The 15,874-nt window shown below is 40.7% G+C and overlaps 1 protein-coding gene across 7 annotated transcripts in view; it reads right to left on the reverse strand.

Moving 5' to 3' along the window:
* gtf2ird1 (GTF2I repeat domain containing 1) overlaps positions 1 to 15,874 on the reverse strand; it is a 202,936-nt gene that overhangs the window by 77,351 nt on the left and 109,711 nt on the right. For all 7 annotated transcript variants that reach the window (XR_009512780.1, XM_059973054.1, XM_059973053.1 and 4 more), the window contains 3 exons: positions 13,144 to 13,327; positions 10,835 to 10,860; positions 8,648 to 8,756 (listed from right to left, as the gene is read on the reverse strand). Coding sequence is in view for 6 of the 7 variants with exons in the window: in XM_059973054.1 (XP_059829037.1) it covers positions 8,648 to 8,756; positions 10,835 to 10,860; positions 13,144 to 13,327 (319 nt within the window). In the remaining variant the exon portion in view is untranslated. The remainder of the gene's footprint in view (positions 1 to 8,647; positions 8,757 to 10,834; positions 10,861 to 13,143; positions 13,328 to 15,874) is intronic.

The following is a 15,874-nucleotide window of genomic DNA, read 5'->3' on the forward strand; positions in this document are numbered from 1 at the left end:
GGATTATCCTTCACCTTGACTGCCAAAGCCACCATGTCTTCTTTTAGCCCTCCTGATTTCTTTCTTAAGTACTTCTTTGCACTTTTTATACTCAAGTACCTTATTTGCTCCCTGTTTCCTATACATGTCATACATCTCTCTCTTCTTCTTTATCAGAGTTCCAATATCCCCAGAGAACCAAGGTTCCTTATTCTTATTCATTTTGCCTTTAATCCTGACAGGAACATACAAACTCTGCACTCTCAAGATTTCTCCTTTGAAGGCCTCCCACTTACCAACGACATCCTTGCCAGAGAACAACCTGTCCCAATCAACGCTTTTTAGATCCTTTCTCATTTCTTCAAATTTGGCCTTTTTTCCAGTTTAGAACCTCTACCTGAGGACCAGATCTATCTTTATCAATGATCAAGTTGAAACTAATCCTGTTATGATCACTGGAACGAAAGTGTTCCCCTACACACACTTCTGTCACCTGTCCTAACTCATTTCCTAATAGGAGATTTAATATTGCATCCTCTCTGGTTGGTACCTCTATATATTGATTTAGAAAACTTTCCTGAACACATTTTACAAACTCTAACCCCTCTAGACCTCAAACAGTATAGGAGTCCCAATCAATGTGTGGAAAATTAAAATCCCCTACTATCACAACTTTATGTTTCCTGTAGTTGTCTGCTACCTTTCTGCAGATTTGCTCCTCCAATTCTTGCTGACTATTGGGTGGTCTATAATACAACCCCATTAATGTGGTCATACCTTTCCTGTTTCTCAAGTCCACCCATATGGCCTTGGTAGACAAGCCCTCTAATCTGCCCTGCCTGAGCACTGCTGTAACATTTTCCCTGACTAGCAATGCCATCCCCCCACCCTTCATCCCTTTGCCTCTATCACCTCTGAAACATCAGAACCCTGGAACCCTGGTCCAGGAACACCACTGGGATTGTGAAATGAGTCCAGCAGAGATTGCACTTTCTGAAGAAGCTTAAACAAGCATCACTCCCCACTAGCATCTTAACTACATTCTACAGAGGTGTGGTTGAGAGTGTGCTGACCTTTTGCATCACAACCTGGTACTCCAGCTGCAGTGCTGCCGACAAAAAAGCCTTGCAGAGGGTGGTTAGGGGAGCAGAGAAGGTTATTGGGGTCTCCCTACTTTCTGTCCAAGACCTCTTTCAGAGTCGATGCCTCCAGAAGACATGGTACATCATTAAAGACCCCTCACACCCTCTCCATGAACTGTTTGTTCTTCTGCCATCAGGTAAACGTTACAGGAGCATCAAAACTAAAACCACAAGGCTTCTAAACAGCTTCCTCCCACAGGCAGTCAGACTGCTAAATAGCTGCTCTACCTGACTCTGCTTTGGACACTTTTAACTTGCACTGAACACTTATAACTTGTTTTTAACTGACATGTGGCTGTTGTGTTTTACAATTTATTGTTATGTTTATTATTTAGTATTGTGTTTGTTATGTTATGATTGCACCGCTCCTGGGAAACACCGTCTCATTCTGCCCTGCAGAGCTGATGTACGGTTAGAATGACAATAAAGTTTTGGAATCTTGAATCTTCAGCTTGGAACATTAATTCTTGGAACACCACCATTTGAAGTCTTAGACAATTTAAACCAGGGTTTCTCAACTAGGGTTCCATGAGAGGTCACTTGCTGTTCGTGAGAGATCATCAATAAAAAAAAAAGTTTTCTCGAACATGTGACATGATGCTAACGCTCATAGTGGTGGGCAGTCATTGACCAGACCCATTAGCAATTTTGTTAAAGGTCTCTCAGCCCAGGATGGTACTGCACAGTAGGACTGTGTTTACTTGGTTGAGCCTAATCTCAGTTTTTGGTGTTGAGATAGGGGAGGCCGTTGATAATTGGTGAGTGCTGTATTGCATGGAGGGGAGGAGGCTGATGAGGAGCAAGAACTGTGTTTTCTGAGCATTGAATAGACTCACCAGTCTTTATATTTTATTAACTCCTGTTTTACAGACATGTCTGACGGTCCAGGGTGGTGATTTTTGAAGAGGAGGTGTGAGATGGAAGAGGTGGATATTAGGCCTAGGTCTTCAGACAATTCTGATAAGGTTAATAATCTTGGATGTTTTTCTTGTGATCACAAGACCCTGCTGGACGTCGATAATGTAGAATACTGCGAGTCCAGTCCACTGGTTCACTAGTGAGGCCGACAGTGGAGTTGCCTAAGTTGTGGACGTCATGCCGTGGGGCTGCCTGTTGCAGCTGCCCTGGGGAGGAGATGCCAGAGGCAGTGTGGGAGACAGCAGAGGCCACTGCTGGGTGCACGGGAATCTGATCTGGGAGTGGTTTGGTCCCTCCTGTTGGCGCTGCCCTCCAGTGTTCGCTCAGTGCTGCCCTCCAGTGTTCGCTCAGTGACGCTCTCCAGTGTTTGCTCAGTGCCGCCGTCTAGTGTTCACTTGGTGGAAGAACAAGCTGAACCAAGACAACATCCCATGCACTCTCTACAGGCCATGCCACTTGAGGACTTGAGTTACATGTTTGTGACTACAGTCGGCCCTCCTTATCCACAAATTCCACATGCGTGAATTCAACCAACTGCGAATCACGAAAACCCGTAAATGCTCTTCCAGCACTTGTTGTTCAAGGATGTACAGACATTTTTTTCTTGTCATTATTCCCTTAACAATGCAGTATAACAACTATTTTACATAGCATTTACATTGTATTAGGTATTATAAGTAATCTAGAGATGATTTAAAGTATACAGGAGGATGTGCATGGGTTATCGTGGATCGGGATAGAAAAAAATCGGAAATTCTCTTACTAAGTAAGTCGAAACAGGTACATCCGGTATTATTTAACGTCAGTTAGTCAAACATTTGTCTTAGTATATAGTATATATTTTACCTTTCTATGCATATAAAACACTTAACATATGTTACAGCACCGGGCTCAGGAAGTTCCCGAGTTCAATCCAGTGACAGACCACTTCCAAGTGCGCTCTACACCGTGCTGGGTTGATGTGAGGATCAAAAACCCAAAACCCAATAACTAAACCACTGCGTTGCTTAGTAATAATTGTAGCTTTCATTGGGGCACAGCCTTTCTCACTTTATCCTTTAAAATTGTTCCGATCGTTGACCGACGTAGCCTAACGCTCCTCCAATGGCCGATGACGTTTCACCTCTTTCCGATCGCTTTATTATTTCCACTTTATTTTCAATCATGATCATGTGTATTTTCGTGAACAGAAACACTGTGGATTCAGAGTTCTACCGCTGGGTCCTAATGTCCACTGAACTGAGTCAGGTTAAATAAGGTCTGGGGTTCTGCTGGGACCTAACATCAATTGCATTGAGACATGTTGAATAAGGGACTTGAGCATCCGCGAATTTTGGTATCCGTGAGGGGTCCCGGAACCAATCCCTCGTGGATAAGGAGGGCCGACTGTATGTGTTTTTCTGCTATTGCAACTATTTGTGCAGTTTGTGCTATGTACCGTGTGCTGTGGATAATGCGTTTCGCACCCTGGCCCCGGAGCAACTCTACTTTAATTGGCTATACACTTGGACCTCACATAACATTGAGAAAGCATGCTATGTATTCCTTGGAAGTGGAGTGCTATGTAAATCTGCGCTACCCAGGGTCATTATAACTATGTAAGCAGACAAGTGTGCCTGATAAAAAAAATTCAAAACCGAGATATATGATGTATCATTTTATGTATTCACAGTAAATCGTGGAGTAATAAACATGCAAATAGGCCTAAATCTGTACGTCAGTGGAGTAACAATACATCACAGCAGCAGCAGAGGGAAGAGGGCGCTGGTTACATCACAGAGGAGAGACCAGGCTGTGGGTCCCCCTCTAACCTTGGCTTCTTCTTCAGGTCGAGATTTGACTGTTTTTTTCTTAAGTTTCCTCTCATGAAGGAGTTCTCGGTGGCAGGAAATCATGTTGAGAACTCCTCTCTTTGCCTTTTGCTTTGCTCCCAGTCAGGGTCATTATCGATGAACTGGTCCATGATTTGTATGATCGTGGTGATGCTAGTGCCGAGGAATTTTGTGGTGAGGTTTTCTTGCTCTTCTCCATCTATGTCCTCAGATTGACCAGGATGCGCTGCTCTGCCAATTCTCAGAGCTCTTCGTTATTAACGCTCTTGCTGTCCGCACTAGCTGCTTCACCAGAGATACATGTGCTACGGAGGTTACTGCGTTGTTTAAACCTACCAAATCAAACTCCGCTGGCTGTGAATGTTACCGACATTTCTTGTTCTTGAATATGATTGAGGATGCTTCTTGCCTTTTCCATTATTCTCAGCTGGTTTAGGGTCATGTTTCATTGTGCTTGGTCATCCTCCCGTATATTTAGTCGATTTTCCAGTTTTTGAAGCAAATGGCTCCTTGAACGAGTCACCTTCGTTGAAGATAACTTTGAGGTTGTTGTTGCAGAAGCTTTTATCTTGTCTGCATTTTTTTAAATAATTGTTCTGATTGTTGATGTAGCCAATTTCAAACCTGACGCTCACCAGCTTCCAAAAACGCCATATCACTTGCAGTTTCACATCCATGATAATGCTTTCCCCAGGCATCTTAGATGTACCACCCTCGCTGGAAGTTGCAGGCTGTTTTCCAGACATTATGGGCAAAAAGAATGGAATAAATTGATGAGGAGGCAAGAATGCTTACATACGTTGGGGGGGGGGGGGCAGAGTGTGAACTAATATGTGATTGGTTGCGAGTGGCTCAGAGAGTGTGTAAAGCGCTCTCATTGGCTGATTGAATGCTTACTGTAATGGCAACCACTCTAGAGAAGTTTCAAGTGTCCTTTAGAATGAACTTTTGTCATTTTTATAAATTTCAATAGAGAGTTGAATAACCGCATTGTAACAAATCAGTGCTATGCAGGGAGGCATTATGCAGGATTTGAGTGTATTCATGTATGGCTGAATAATAATTAAACCTGAACTCGAAACTCCTCTTAAATAAAAAAAAATTGCAAATTCCTACACTCTCAGCATCGATCTCCAATGTTCCCAACCCAAAAAGAAGCCCTTCATCTTCGTTGTTTTCTGTCAGTTCATTAATCCCACTGCTTTGCTGATACGTCACTGATACTGCAAGAGTTCTTACTGTATCTTGTACAGTAATCTTTCATATGGCACTACATCCAACATCTTCTGGAAATTCAGATATTACATTCTCTAGTTCTACTATTATCCATTCATCCAGCTGTATCCTCAAACAAATTTATTAAGTATCATGGCTTTCATGAAAATAAACTGCCTGTTGTAACAGATCCCATCATTTCTTATTGGCAGATGTTAAACACCTGTCCTGCAGTTCCCTACTTTTCCCTTTTTCTTCCCTTCAATAGTTGTGTTGCATTCACTATGTTCCAGTCCTTTGTTGGGAACTTTCCAGAACTAGATAATTTTGAAGGATTATAACCAAATACAATCACTACTCCATATATAACCATATAACAATTACAGCACGGAAACAGGCCACCTCGGCCCTTCTAGTCCGTGCCGAACGCTTACTCTTACCTAGTCCCACTGACCCACACTCAGCCCATGACCCTCCATTCCTTTCCTGTCCATATACCTATCCAATTTTACTTTAAATGACAATACTGAACCTGCCTCTACCACTTCTACTGGAAGCTCGTTCCACACAGCTACCACTCTCTGAGTAAAGAAATTCCCTTTCGTGTTATCCTTAAACTTTTGCCCCCTAACTCTCAACTCATGTCCTCTTGTTTGAATCTCCCCTACTCTCAATGGAAAAAGCCTATCCACGTCAAGACCTAACTTGTTCAATCTTTCCCTGTAACTTAGGTAACATTCTAGTAAATCTCTGTACTCTCTCTATTTTGTTGACATCTTTCCTATAATTTGGTGACCAGAACTGTACACAATACTCCAAATTTGGCCTTACCAATGCCTTCTACAATTTTAACATTACATCCCAACTCCTATCCTCAATGCTCTGATTTATAAAGGCCAGCTTACCAAAAGCTTTCTTCACCACCCTATCCACATGAGATTCCACCTTCAGGGAACTATGCACCATTATTCCTAGATCACTCTGTTCTACTGCATTCTTCAATGCTCTACCATTTACCATGTATGTCCTATTTGGATTATTCCTACCAAAATGTAGCACCTCATACTTATCAGCGTTAAACTCCACCTGCCATCGTTCAGCCCACTCTTCTAACTGGCCTAAATCTCTCTGCAAACTTTGAAAACCTACTTCATTATGCACAATGCCATCTACCTTAGTATCATCTGCATACTTACTAATCCAATTTACCACCCCATCATCCAGATCATTAATGTATATGACAAGACAACATTGGACCCAGTACAGATCCCTGAGGCACACCGCTAGTCACCGGACTCCAACCTGACAAACAGTTATCCACCACTACTCTCTGGCATCTCCCATTCAGCCACTGTTGAATCCATTTTACTACTTCAATATTAATACCTAACGATTGAACCTTCCTAACTAACCTTCCATGCGGAACCTTGTCAAAGGCCTTACTGCTGGAGTCCATATAGACAACATCCACTGATGTTGTTCCTACAATTCCATACACTCCCTACAATTCCATCTTTCGGAACCCTAGGATACAGGCCATTGGTCGAGGGGATTTGTCAACCTTTAGTCACTGTAATTGGCAGAGAATTTTGTTCCACTGAAATCAAATGGTTTAAGTTCCTCACCCACTTTTGCCCCCTGATGAGTATTACATTTGGTTTACTTGTGCTTTCCACTGTAGAGACAGATATTACACTTCCATTTTATTCCTCATTAGTTTCCCTTTCTGCAGTCCTCAGTGACCTATGTTTCCCTTTGCTATTTTCCCCCTATTTAAACCCATGTACAAACTTATGCAATTTGTTTCACTGTTTCTTGATAGTTTATCTTCAGACTTCATTTTCTTTCTCTATTAAATTTTTATTAAAAGTCTGCTCATTTCTAACACCATCCCAATATGCAGGCTTCCCCTTCAAATAAATATATCCTTATCATGAACAGTTAGCCACTGATGGATCACTTTCTTTCTTGATAGTATGGATTTTCATTGAGAATTAAATATTTCTTTGCTCTTCTACAATCCCATTTCAAACCCAATCGCCCGAACTACTTCCGTCAAAAGTTCCCTCTTACGTACTTATGTAACAGATTTCATTTAAATTTAAGACTGATTTCAAACTTACACTTGTCACCTTTAAGCTGAATGTAAATGCTGTAATGTTATGTTCACTTTTCCTAGAAGGTTCTTTACTATGAAGTCACTTATTAATTACATTTATAAAATACTGCTTCCTGGTTTGTTTTGCAATATATTGCTCCAGGGAAATAGTCTGAACTGCATTCCATAAACTTGTTATTAACATCATACTTGAAAGCCAATTTGCCAAGTGTATATGAAGAATATCTAAGATTATTGGATTTCCTCTCTGACAAACCTCCACTATTTCCTTAAAATTTTTGGTATAATTAACATTCTTTTCCACTTTTATTTATTTATTTTTTATTCAGAGATACAGCACCCTTACAGCCGTGCCACCCACCAACTCCTGATTTAACCCTGGCATGGTCATGGGACAATTTCCAATGATAGATTAACTTACTAACTGGTATGCCTTTGGATTCTGGAGCATCCGGAGAAAACGCAAGCTTTCTGCGGGGAGTACGTACAGACTCCTTCGAGATGACGTTGGAATTGAACATCAAACTCTAACGCCCCGAGCTGTAAGGGTGTCACACCGACCACTATGCTGCCATGGCAACCAACCACTTCAAACCCTATTCAGCAAGTGCAAAACTTCCATGCCAGTCCTTTGAAAACGGTTCTAAAAGCTATTTGCCAACAAGAAGAAACCTGCAGATGTTGGAAATCCAGCCAACATACACAAAATGCTGGAGGAACTCAGCAGGTCAGGCAGCAGCTATGGAAAAGAGTAAATAGTCAACGTTCAGGCCCAGACCCTTCAGGGGAAAGCATTGTCATGGATTTGATTTGTGACTGGGCGTGGTTGTTAAGATTGCAACCAAATGATTGTAACTTATGTGTACAAGTTCTCCACACCCAGGATAAATTCCACAACACTATTTAAAGTCAGGGGTCTCAATTGTTGCTTCCAGCAATCTGAGTTTGATTCTAACCTCAGATTGTGGAGTTTATGCACTGTCATCTTGATCACGCTGGGTGCTCCAATTTGCTCCTGAATCCCAAAGACATGCTGCCAGATGAATCAGCCATTATGAGTCAAAGTCAAGTTTATTGCCATGTGCACAGTGCACTGGAGTAATGAAAACTTTAAATATCCCTTAAGGAATTAAAAAGAGATGATAGGCATGTGCAGTAAATTGCTGGGTCACAGGAAGAATGGGGCAGAGACAATTGCTCTGCTAGGAATTAGAATAGGTCTAAAGGACTGAATGGCCAGATTCTGAGTCATAATATGTAAACAGATCTCCTACTATTTTCCTATCATCTCTAAAGAGACACAATTACATTTCTGCCTACGGGGACATACTGTGTTGAAACTGTTTACCACATTACACCAAGGCGATATTCTGAGGCTGTGAATAACACACAATATAAATGCCAGGCCTACTGCTTTAATGGCAGATGAAGGTATTTCCTACCGGCAGATGTGGTTGGTGGGGTTCATGTCTATTGCCATCACTCTGTGGGACTCCTCATCCAAAGGGGAGTGGCCTTCTTGCTTGGAACCTTCCCGTATGTATTTTGTCCCTACAACAAAGAGAAAGGTTATTTACCTTAAACTTCCTTCTCAGGAAGAGCTTGAAGGCTTATAATTGAACAAAAGAATTAAGAGACGTGAATGGGGTGGAGGGTGAAAACTGGAAGACGACAAAAAAAAGAGGATGTGTAACACACACACACACACACACAAAATGCCACCTCCTCTCAGTGTACAAAAGGCCTGCAGTTTTACATTGTTGTATCTTCCCCATTCACGACATATCACCACCCAAGAGCAATGAAATGCTGAGGAGTTATTCCAGTTACTTTGCAAGCAATTGTGGTACACTGATGTTTCGTCCTCAGTGCCTACCTGTGACAACTGCACAGGACGGCTGTTTGGAAAGATATATGAGCATTGCTGACTTCTCTATTTAAATGATAAACAATTGCATATACAGGGCTGGTCTGATGTAGCAGCCACAATCCTTTTAAGTACCATGAGATGCACATGAAGGGCTTCTGTTTGATCTACACAAGCACAGGCATTGGCCATTCCCACAGACATTTTATGCATCCACTGCACTTAACCTTTCTCCTTAAGATCTGCTTCAACTTTGTCTCTGTTCCACATCTTGCTGAACAAAGCTATTCCTCTGGAATTCAAGTTTTTGTTCTGTTACTTCCTAATTAACATAATTAGTTAATTAGAACGAACTAATTCCAGATGGTTTTGGCTCCGTCCACAAATGCAGGCAACTTCTCTGCTTCTACTTTTAGAAAATACCACCATAAATTGTAAAGCTCTCCGGCAGCATGCCCATCCGCTTCTGAATTCTCAAAGAGCACTGAAGCGGTCTTCCTGATGACTATTAAGGTACTGGGGAGGCCAGACTTGGAGTATTGTGAGCAGTTTTGGACCCCTTATCTAAGAAAGGATGTGCTGACTTTGGAGAGAGTTCCAAGTCGGTTCACGGAAATGATTCCAGGAAAAGGCTTGTCATGTGAGGAGATTTTGAAGGCTCTGGGCCTGTACTCACTAGAATTTAGAAGAATGATGGGGAATCTCATTGAAACCTGTCGAATGTTGAAAGGCCTAGCTGCAGTGGATGTGGAGATGATGGTTCCTATAGTGGGGGAGTCTAGGATCAGAGAGCTTAAGCTCAGAATAGAGGGACATCCATTTAGAATGGAATGAGAAGGGTGTTATTTTTTTAGCCAGAGGGTGGTAAATCTGTGGAATTTATTGCCACAGAGGGCTGCGGAGGCCAAGACATAGGGTGTATTTATGGTGGAGGTTGAGAGGTTCTTGATTAGTCAGGGCTGGAAAGGTTATGGGGAGAAGACAGGAGAATGGGATTGAGAGCGAAATAGATCAGCCGTGATGAAATGGTGGCGAAAACCTGATGGGCCAAATGGCCTAATTCTGCTCCCATGTATTATGTCTCTTGATTCTGCGTCCATCCTTGTGAAGGTATCTGTACCTTTCCAAGTGCTAATTGTTCTAATGTGATTAAACAGAACTCTGCACACTCCAACGCCAAGGCCTATTTCAGAGCCTTGTTAACCTTTACTGCCATTCTAAAGGATTACGCATTTGTATGTACTAAAACTACAATTATCGAAGTGGTACGTGGCTGCATTTTTCCTTCCAAACAATCCTGTACACTAAGTGATGCTGAAATCCAAGTGCATCAGCCATCAACTCAAGCATCAGAACATCTTGACAGTTCTGCCTCATGGGTGTACAATTTGGTCGGTTCTGCTTTACACCACGAGATTGTATCTACGTTTTACAAAAATCCGAGCTTCAAAAGAAATTTACAATCATTTCGCCCAACCAAAAGGTCATGACTTCTTAACTGAGAGAGGCATCCAAGAACAACACGAGCATTCACACCCATAATACATTTAGAGGGAACTTAACTGGTGACTTTAGTATAAAAGTCCCACCAAATTCAGCAAGCTAAAATCACAGTGAAGAGAATAATCTCTATGTTTTCCCACTGATCAGGTGTATTTTAACAGCATCTTTTAGGATCTTAACAGAAATCCCAACACCCACCAGGTTCTGCCTGAATTTACTACCAGGTGATAATGTTGTTCTTTAAAATTCTTCAGCTTACCCGTCAAAACTCGTTCATCAAACATCCTAGGGGAAATGGGGGAAAAAAAATAAAACAGTATGAGCTTTCCTAATAAACGTAAGAACTTCAATTACACATACCTTCAGATTTCGTGACTAAAACTTTTCTGAAGTTTGATGCTTGGCAATCAGTCGCATGATAAGAGAGTGAGAAGCAGATGGCGAGGGAGAACCTGCTACCGTGCTGCAGTCTTTGGTATCGATCACTGACCTTCCCTCTCACACTCAAATATTCCAAGAACTCTCTAATGCTTCTGCTCTCCGATCTAATTTTATTTGGTATTTATCTCTTTAAATTGAGTAAATGTAGACAGCAGATTAAATGACCTGAGCTTTGCCAAATGTATTGAATTAATGTAAATTATTCCTGGAGGTGAAAGGGCAGAAAATACAAAAGCCTGAAAGCATTTATCACCAGGCTCAAGGGCAGCTTCTCCCCTGTTATAAGACTATTAAATAGCTTCCTAGTATGATAAATTGGACTCTTGACCTCACAGGAGACGTAACCTTGTCCCAACATATCGATACAGCTATAAAGAAGGCAAGACAGTGACCATACTTCATTAGAAGTTTGAAGAGATTTGGTATGTCAACAAAAACACTCAAAAACGCCTACAGATGTACCGTGGAGAGCATTCTGACAGGCTGCATCACCGTCTAGTATGGGGAGGTGGGGGGTGGGTTACAGCATGGGACCAAAAGAAGCTGTAGAGGGTTGTAAATTTAGTCCACTCCATCTTTGGCACCAGCCTATGAAATTACCCAGGACATCTTCAAATAGCGGTGTCTCAGAAAGGCAGCGTCCATTATTAAGGACCTCTAGCACCCAGGGCATGCCCTTTTCTCACTGTTACCGTCAGGTAGGAGGTACAGGAGCCTGAAGACACACACTCAGCAATTCAGGAACAGCTTCTTCCCCTCTGCCCTCCAATTCCTAAATGGACATTGAACCTGTGAACACTTTTTAAATATGTATTATTTCTGTTTTTGCACGATTTTAAATCTATTCAATACTGTATATGAAACTGTAATTTATTAATTAATTTTTATTATTTTCTTCTTCTATATTATATATTGCATTGAAGTGCTGCTGGTAAGTTAACAAATTTCACAAGACATGCTGGTGATAATAGACCTGATTCTGATGCTAACAATCTACCTCGTTATTATCTTGCACCTTATATTTTCATTGTACTTTCTCTGTAGCTGTCACACTTCATTCCGCAATTATAGCTTTACTTTCACCTACCTCAATGTAATGATCTGATCTGTATGAACAGTATGCAAGACAACTTTTCCACTCTTATTTTGGTACGCGTGGCAATAATAAACCAATTCAGTTCCAAAGTCTATCAGTGAAAATAGTGATTAGATTGGGTTACCTAGCACAGCATAGTTGGAATGAGTGCAAAAGAAACACCTTAAAAACAGTCTACAGTACTCCAAATGTCTGATTTCTATTCCGTGTATTAAATCTTCTATTAAATTTATACACAAGAAACTAAACCTGATCAGTTGCAGAAGTTTCTCTTTCAATATAATCCAATAATCTGAGTTGGGGCATTTGGCGGGAACTCTGTGAGCTCAGATTCCTCTGTAACCAGCACGAGAGGTTGCATACGCGCAGGATAAAAAAAGCTCTCGAATTTCACTTGATTGAATTGACATCAGGAGCTGTGCCGATGTGAGCACAAAATGCAGGTTTTTGCTGCTTCTCCAGTGTGGATTTGAAACTTGGTGGCAAACCACCATCTTCCTTTGAGAGTTTTCAAGGGTACAGAGCACAGAACAAGTAGCTAGATCTTCAGAACAATATATGACGGTGGATTAAACTCGGACGCAATAACACCCGCAACTGAACAGTCTGCTAACCAACACCTTCTATATGAGTTAATCCAAGGAAGATGACCATCATCATGATGTTGGTGTTAATGGACTGGTATCAGAGCAAAATACTCTCCGTTGGGCGCTAAACAAACACAATTCCAAATGGATCTATTATTTAAACCAGATTTACAGGAAGAATTGTGAATGGACTGGGAACAGAGCAACACACAAAGGTGCTAGAGGAACTCAGTGGGTCAGGCAGCTTCTATGAAGGGAAGTAGACAGTCACTGTTTTGGATCAAGCATGCACCACCAGGCTCAAGGACAGCTTGAGAGGATATAGCCAGTATTTAAAAAAAAGTGGGGCAAGGAGTTATTAAGACCCACCCACTAGTGAAATACCCTTCAATCCAAATTCCAGAGAGGCTCTTAGGCCTACAACACATTAGGGAGTCAGCTTACCTCTTAATAACAAAGCGAACTTTATGTCTAGCTTCCAAGATCCGTTTCAATTTGGGAACTCCATAGGTACAAGGTCGCTTGAAGGGAATTCCCTCTGGAATCCCTATTATTTCCACTGCATCAGGGTCACATGCAATCTTCCTGTATGGGACAGGAACCATATGATCCAAGCCCAAGGCCTCGGCTACGAAAGAACACAGATGACACCACTTTAAGATACATTAGCATTCGTAGTTTTGTTTTGAGCAGCCCAGAGGCATCTTTACTTTGAACTACAGCATAGAAACTGATGTATTCTCCTTTGAAGATCTCCCATCCTTTCTCATTTAACTCCAGAATAACCCTCCATTCCCTTCTCCCATTTGTGATTTATCCCTTCAATGTATCCATACAATTTGCCAAATCCACTTCATGTGGAGGAATGTTCCACATTCTCCCTACTGACTGGATAAAAAAATTCCTTCTGAATTCCCTATCTGATTGTTTGGTGACCACTTTGCATTCAACAGGAGAGACAAGAGGCTGCAGATATTGGAATCCAGCATAACAATCTGCTGGAGGAATTCAGCAGGTCGGGTAACATCTGTAGAAGGAAAGGAATTGTCAACGCATTGGCTCAAAAACCTGCATCACGGTTTGACACCAACTTCTGTCCTGTCCCAGTTGCTGTTCGGTCCACTGAGTTCCTCCAGAAGATAGCTTGTTGCTTCTTGTATTAATCATCCAGCTTTTCCCTTCCTCTGAACTGGAATGTCCTCTTATTCTAAGGAATATTTCATAATTTTGAGCAGTGCCTCAAAAAGGTGGCATCCATCGTTAACAACCCCACCACCCAGGACATGCCCTCTTCTTATTGCTACTATCAGGAAGGAGATACAGGAGCCTAAAGGCAGACAGACACACACACACAAAATTCAGGAACAGCTTCCCCTCTGCTTCTAAATGGACATTGAACCCGTGAACATGACCTCACTACATTTTTATTTTTATCTTTGCACTACTTATTTAATTTAACATTTATATATACATAGAGATATATATAGTCATGTATTGCATACATATTTATTATCATGTATTGCATACATGATATTTATTATCATGTATTGCATTGAACTGCTGCCACAAAGTTAACAAATTTCACGACATATGCTGGTGATATTAAACTTGATTCTGATCCCAATTCTCTCTGCTGTGATCAAGAATCTTTTTTGATTATTTATGTTGAAAGAAAACCATTAAATTCTAGATTTGCAATTGCAATTCTTAAATGGTGTGCATATGACTCGGATTTTACACCAAATAAATTGAATGCTAGATTTAAGGACTGGACAGCTAAAGGAATAACAACAGTTCTTTGCAACATAATGAAAGAAGGAATACTGTTCAGTTTTGAAATGCTTAAAGAGAAACACTTTTTCGAGAAACAAGATTTCTATCGGTACTTACAGATGCGACATTATGTTAATAAGATGCTTAAAAATGTAACCAAGGCAAGTACATGCTTGATAGAGCTCTTTAGAAACGCATATAATTCAGATAATGGTAGTAGAATCATTTCAAGCATGTATAAGGGGTTGTCAAATCTTAAAACACATTCAACTTCATACATTAAAACAAGATGGGAAAAGGAAAGAGGGATAATTATATCTGAGGAAGAATGGACAACAATATGGAGGTATCAATGGAAGTGTACCGGTTCACAGAAATGGAGGGAGTTTGGATGGAAAAACTTGATAAGATATTTTATTACACCCTCTCAGAAATCCCATTATTATAGTAACCTCCCTGTTTGCTGGAGAAATTGTGGAAATCAAAATGCAAATCATTATATTTTTTGGGACTGCACTGTTATCAAAAACTATTGGAGGGGGATACACAATGCCCTACGAGGCATCTTTAAATATGAAATACCCTTAGAGAGTAAGACCATATATTTTGGATATACCTCAAGAATGGTTGAAAAGAGATAAATATTTAATGAATATACTGTTGGTGGCTGGTAAAAAGACTCTTACTAGGAAATGGTTATCACAGGACAGCCCAACTTTAAATACATGGATGGAAATTACAATGGACATTTACAAAATGGAGAAGATAACAGCATCTGTTAATCATAAGCTGGAACAATTTGATTCATACTGGGAAAAATAGTTTAACTACAGAATGCCTCATAGGCCTGATTTTATTCTCACAAATCAATGAATCTGTTGTAAAAAGAATCACTCCTTACTTGTACATAGTTCTTTTCTTTTGCTTGTTTTTTCTTTCCACTCTTCTCTATAAGCGTATACCCCCAGATATATACTTTGTGGAGATTTGTGATATATATGATTATATGATATATATGTACAATGTCTGAAATACATCTTATGGAAATGTTTGTTTGATGATGAACTTCAATAAAAAATACATTACAAAAAAAGAAAGATACCATTAAGGCAAATTGTGTGGCCTAGTTAATTAGTCTGCATTATCTGATCAACTCATCTGGTGCAGTGGCCGACTTTTGTCTTTCCCTGATAGCGGTACAAATGTGAGAGAGCAGTGTGGTGCGACCTTGCTAGTTGCTTTACCAGATTCTCATTGTTACTGTGTCAATGTTTGCCTTCAATCAAGATATTCCATTGTTAGCTTCATCTTATAGAACCCTACAGAGATAACATAGTGTGGAAACTCTGCTTCAGCGCTGAATGGGCTAACAACTTCTGTAAATATCAGTAAAAGTAAATAT

This window comes from Hypanus sabinus, chromosome 6 (assembly GCF_030144855.1).
Source record: "Hypanus sabinus isolate sHypSab1 chromosome 6, sHypSab1.hap1, whole genome shotgun sequence".
Classification (NCBI taxonomy): domain Eukaryota; kingdom Metazoa; phylum Chordata; class Chondrichthyes; order Myliobatiformes; family Dasyatidae; genus Hypanus; species Hypanus sabinus.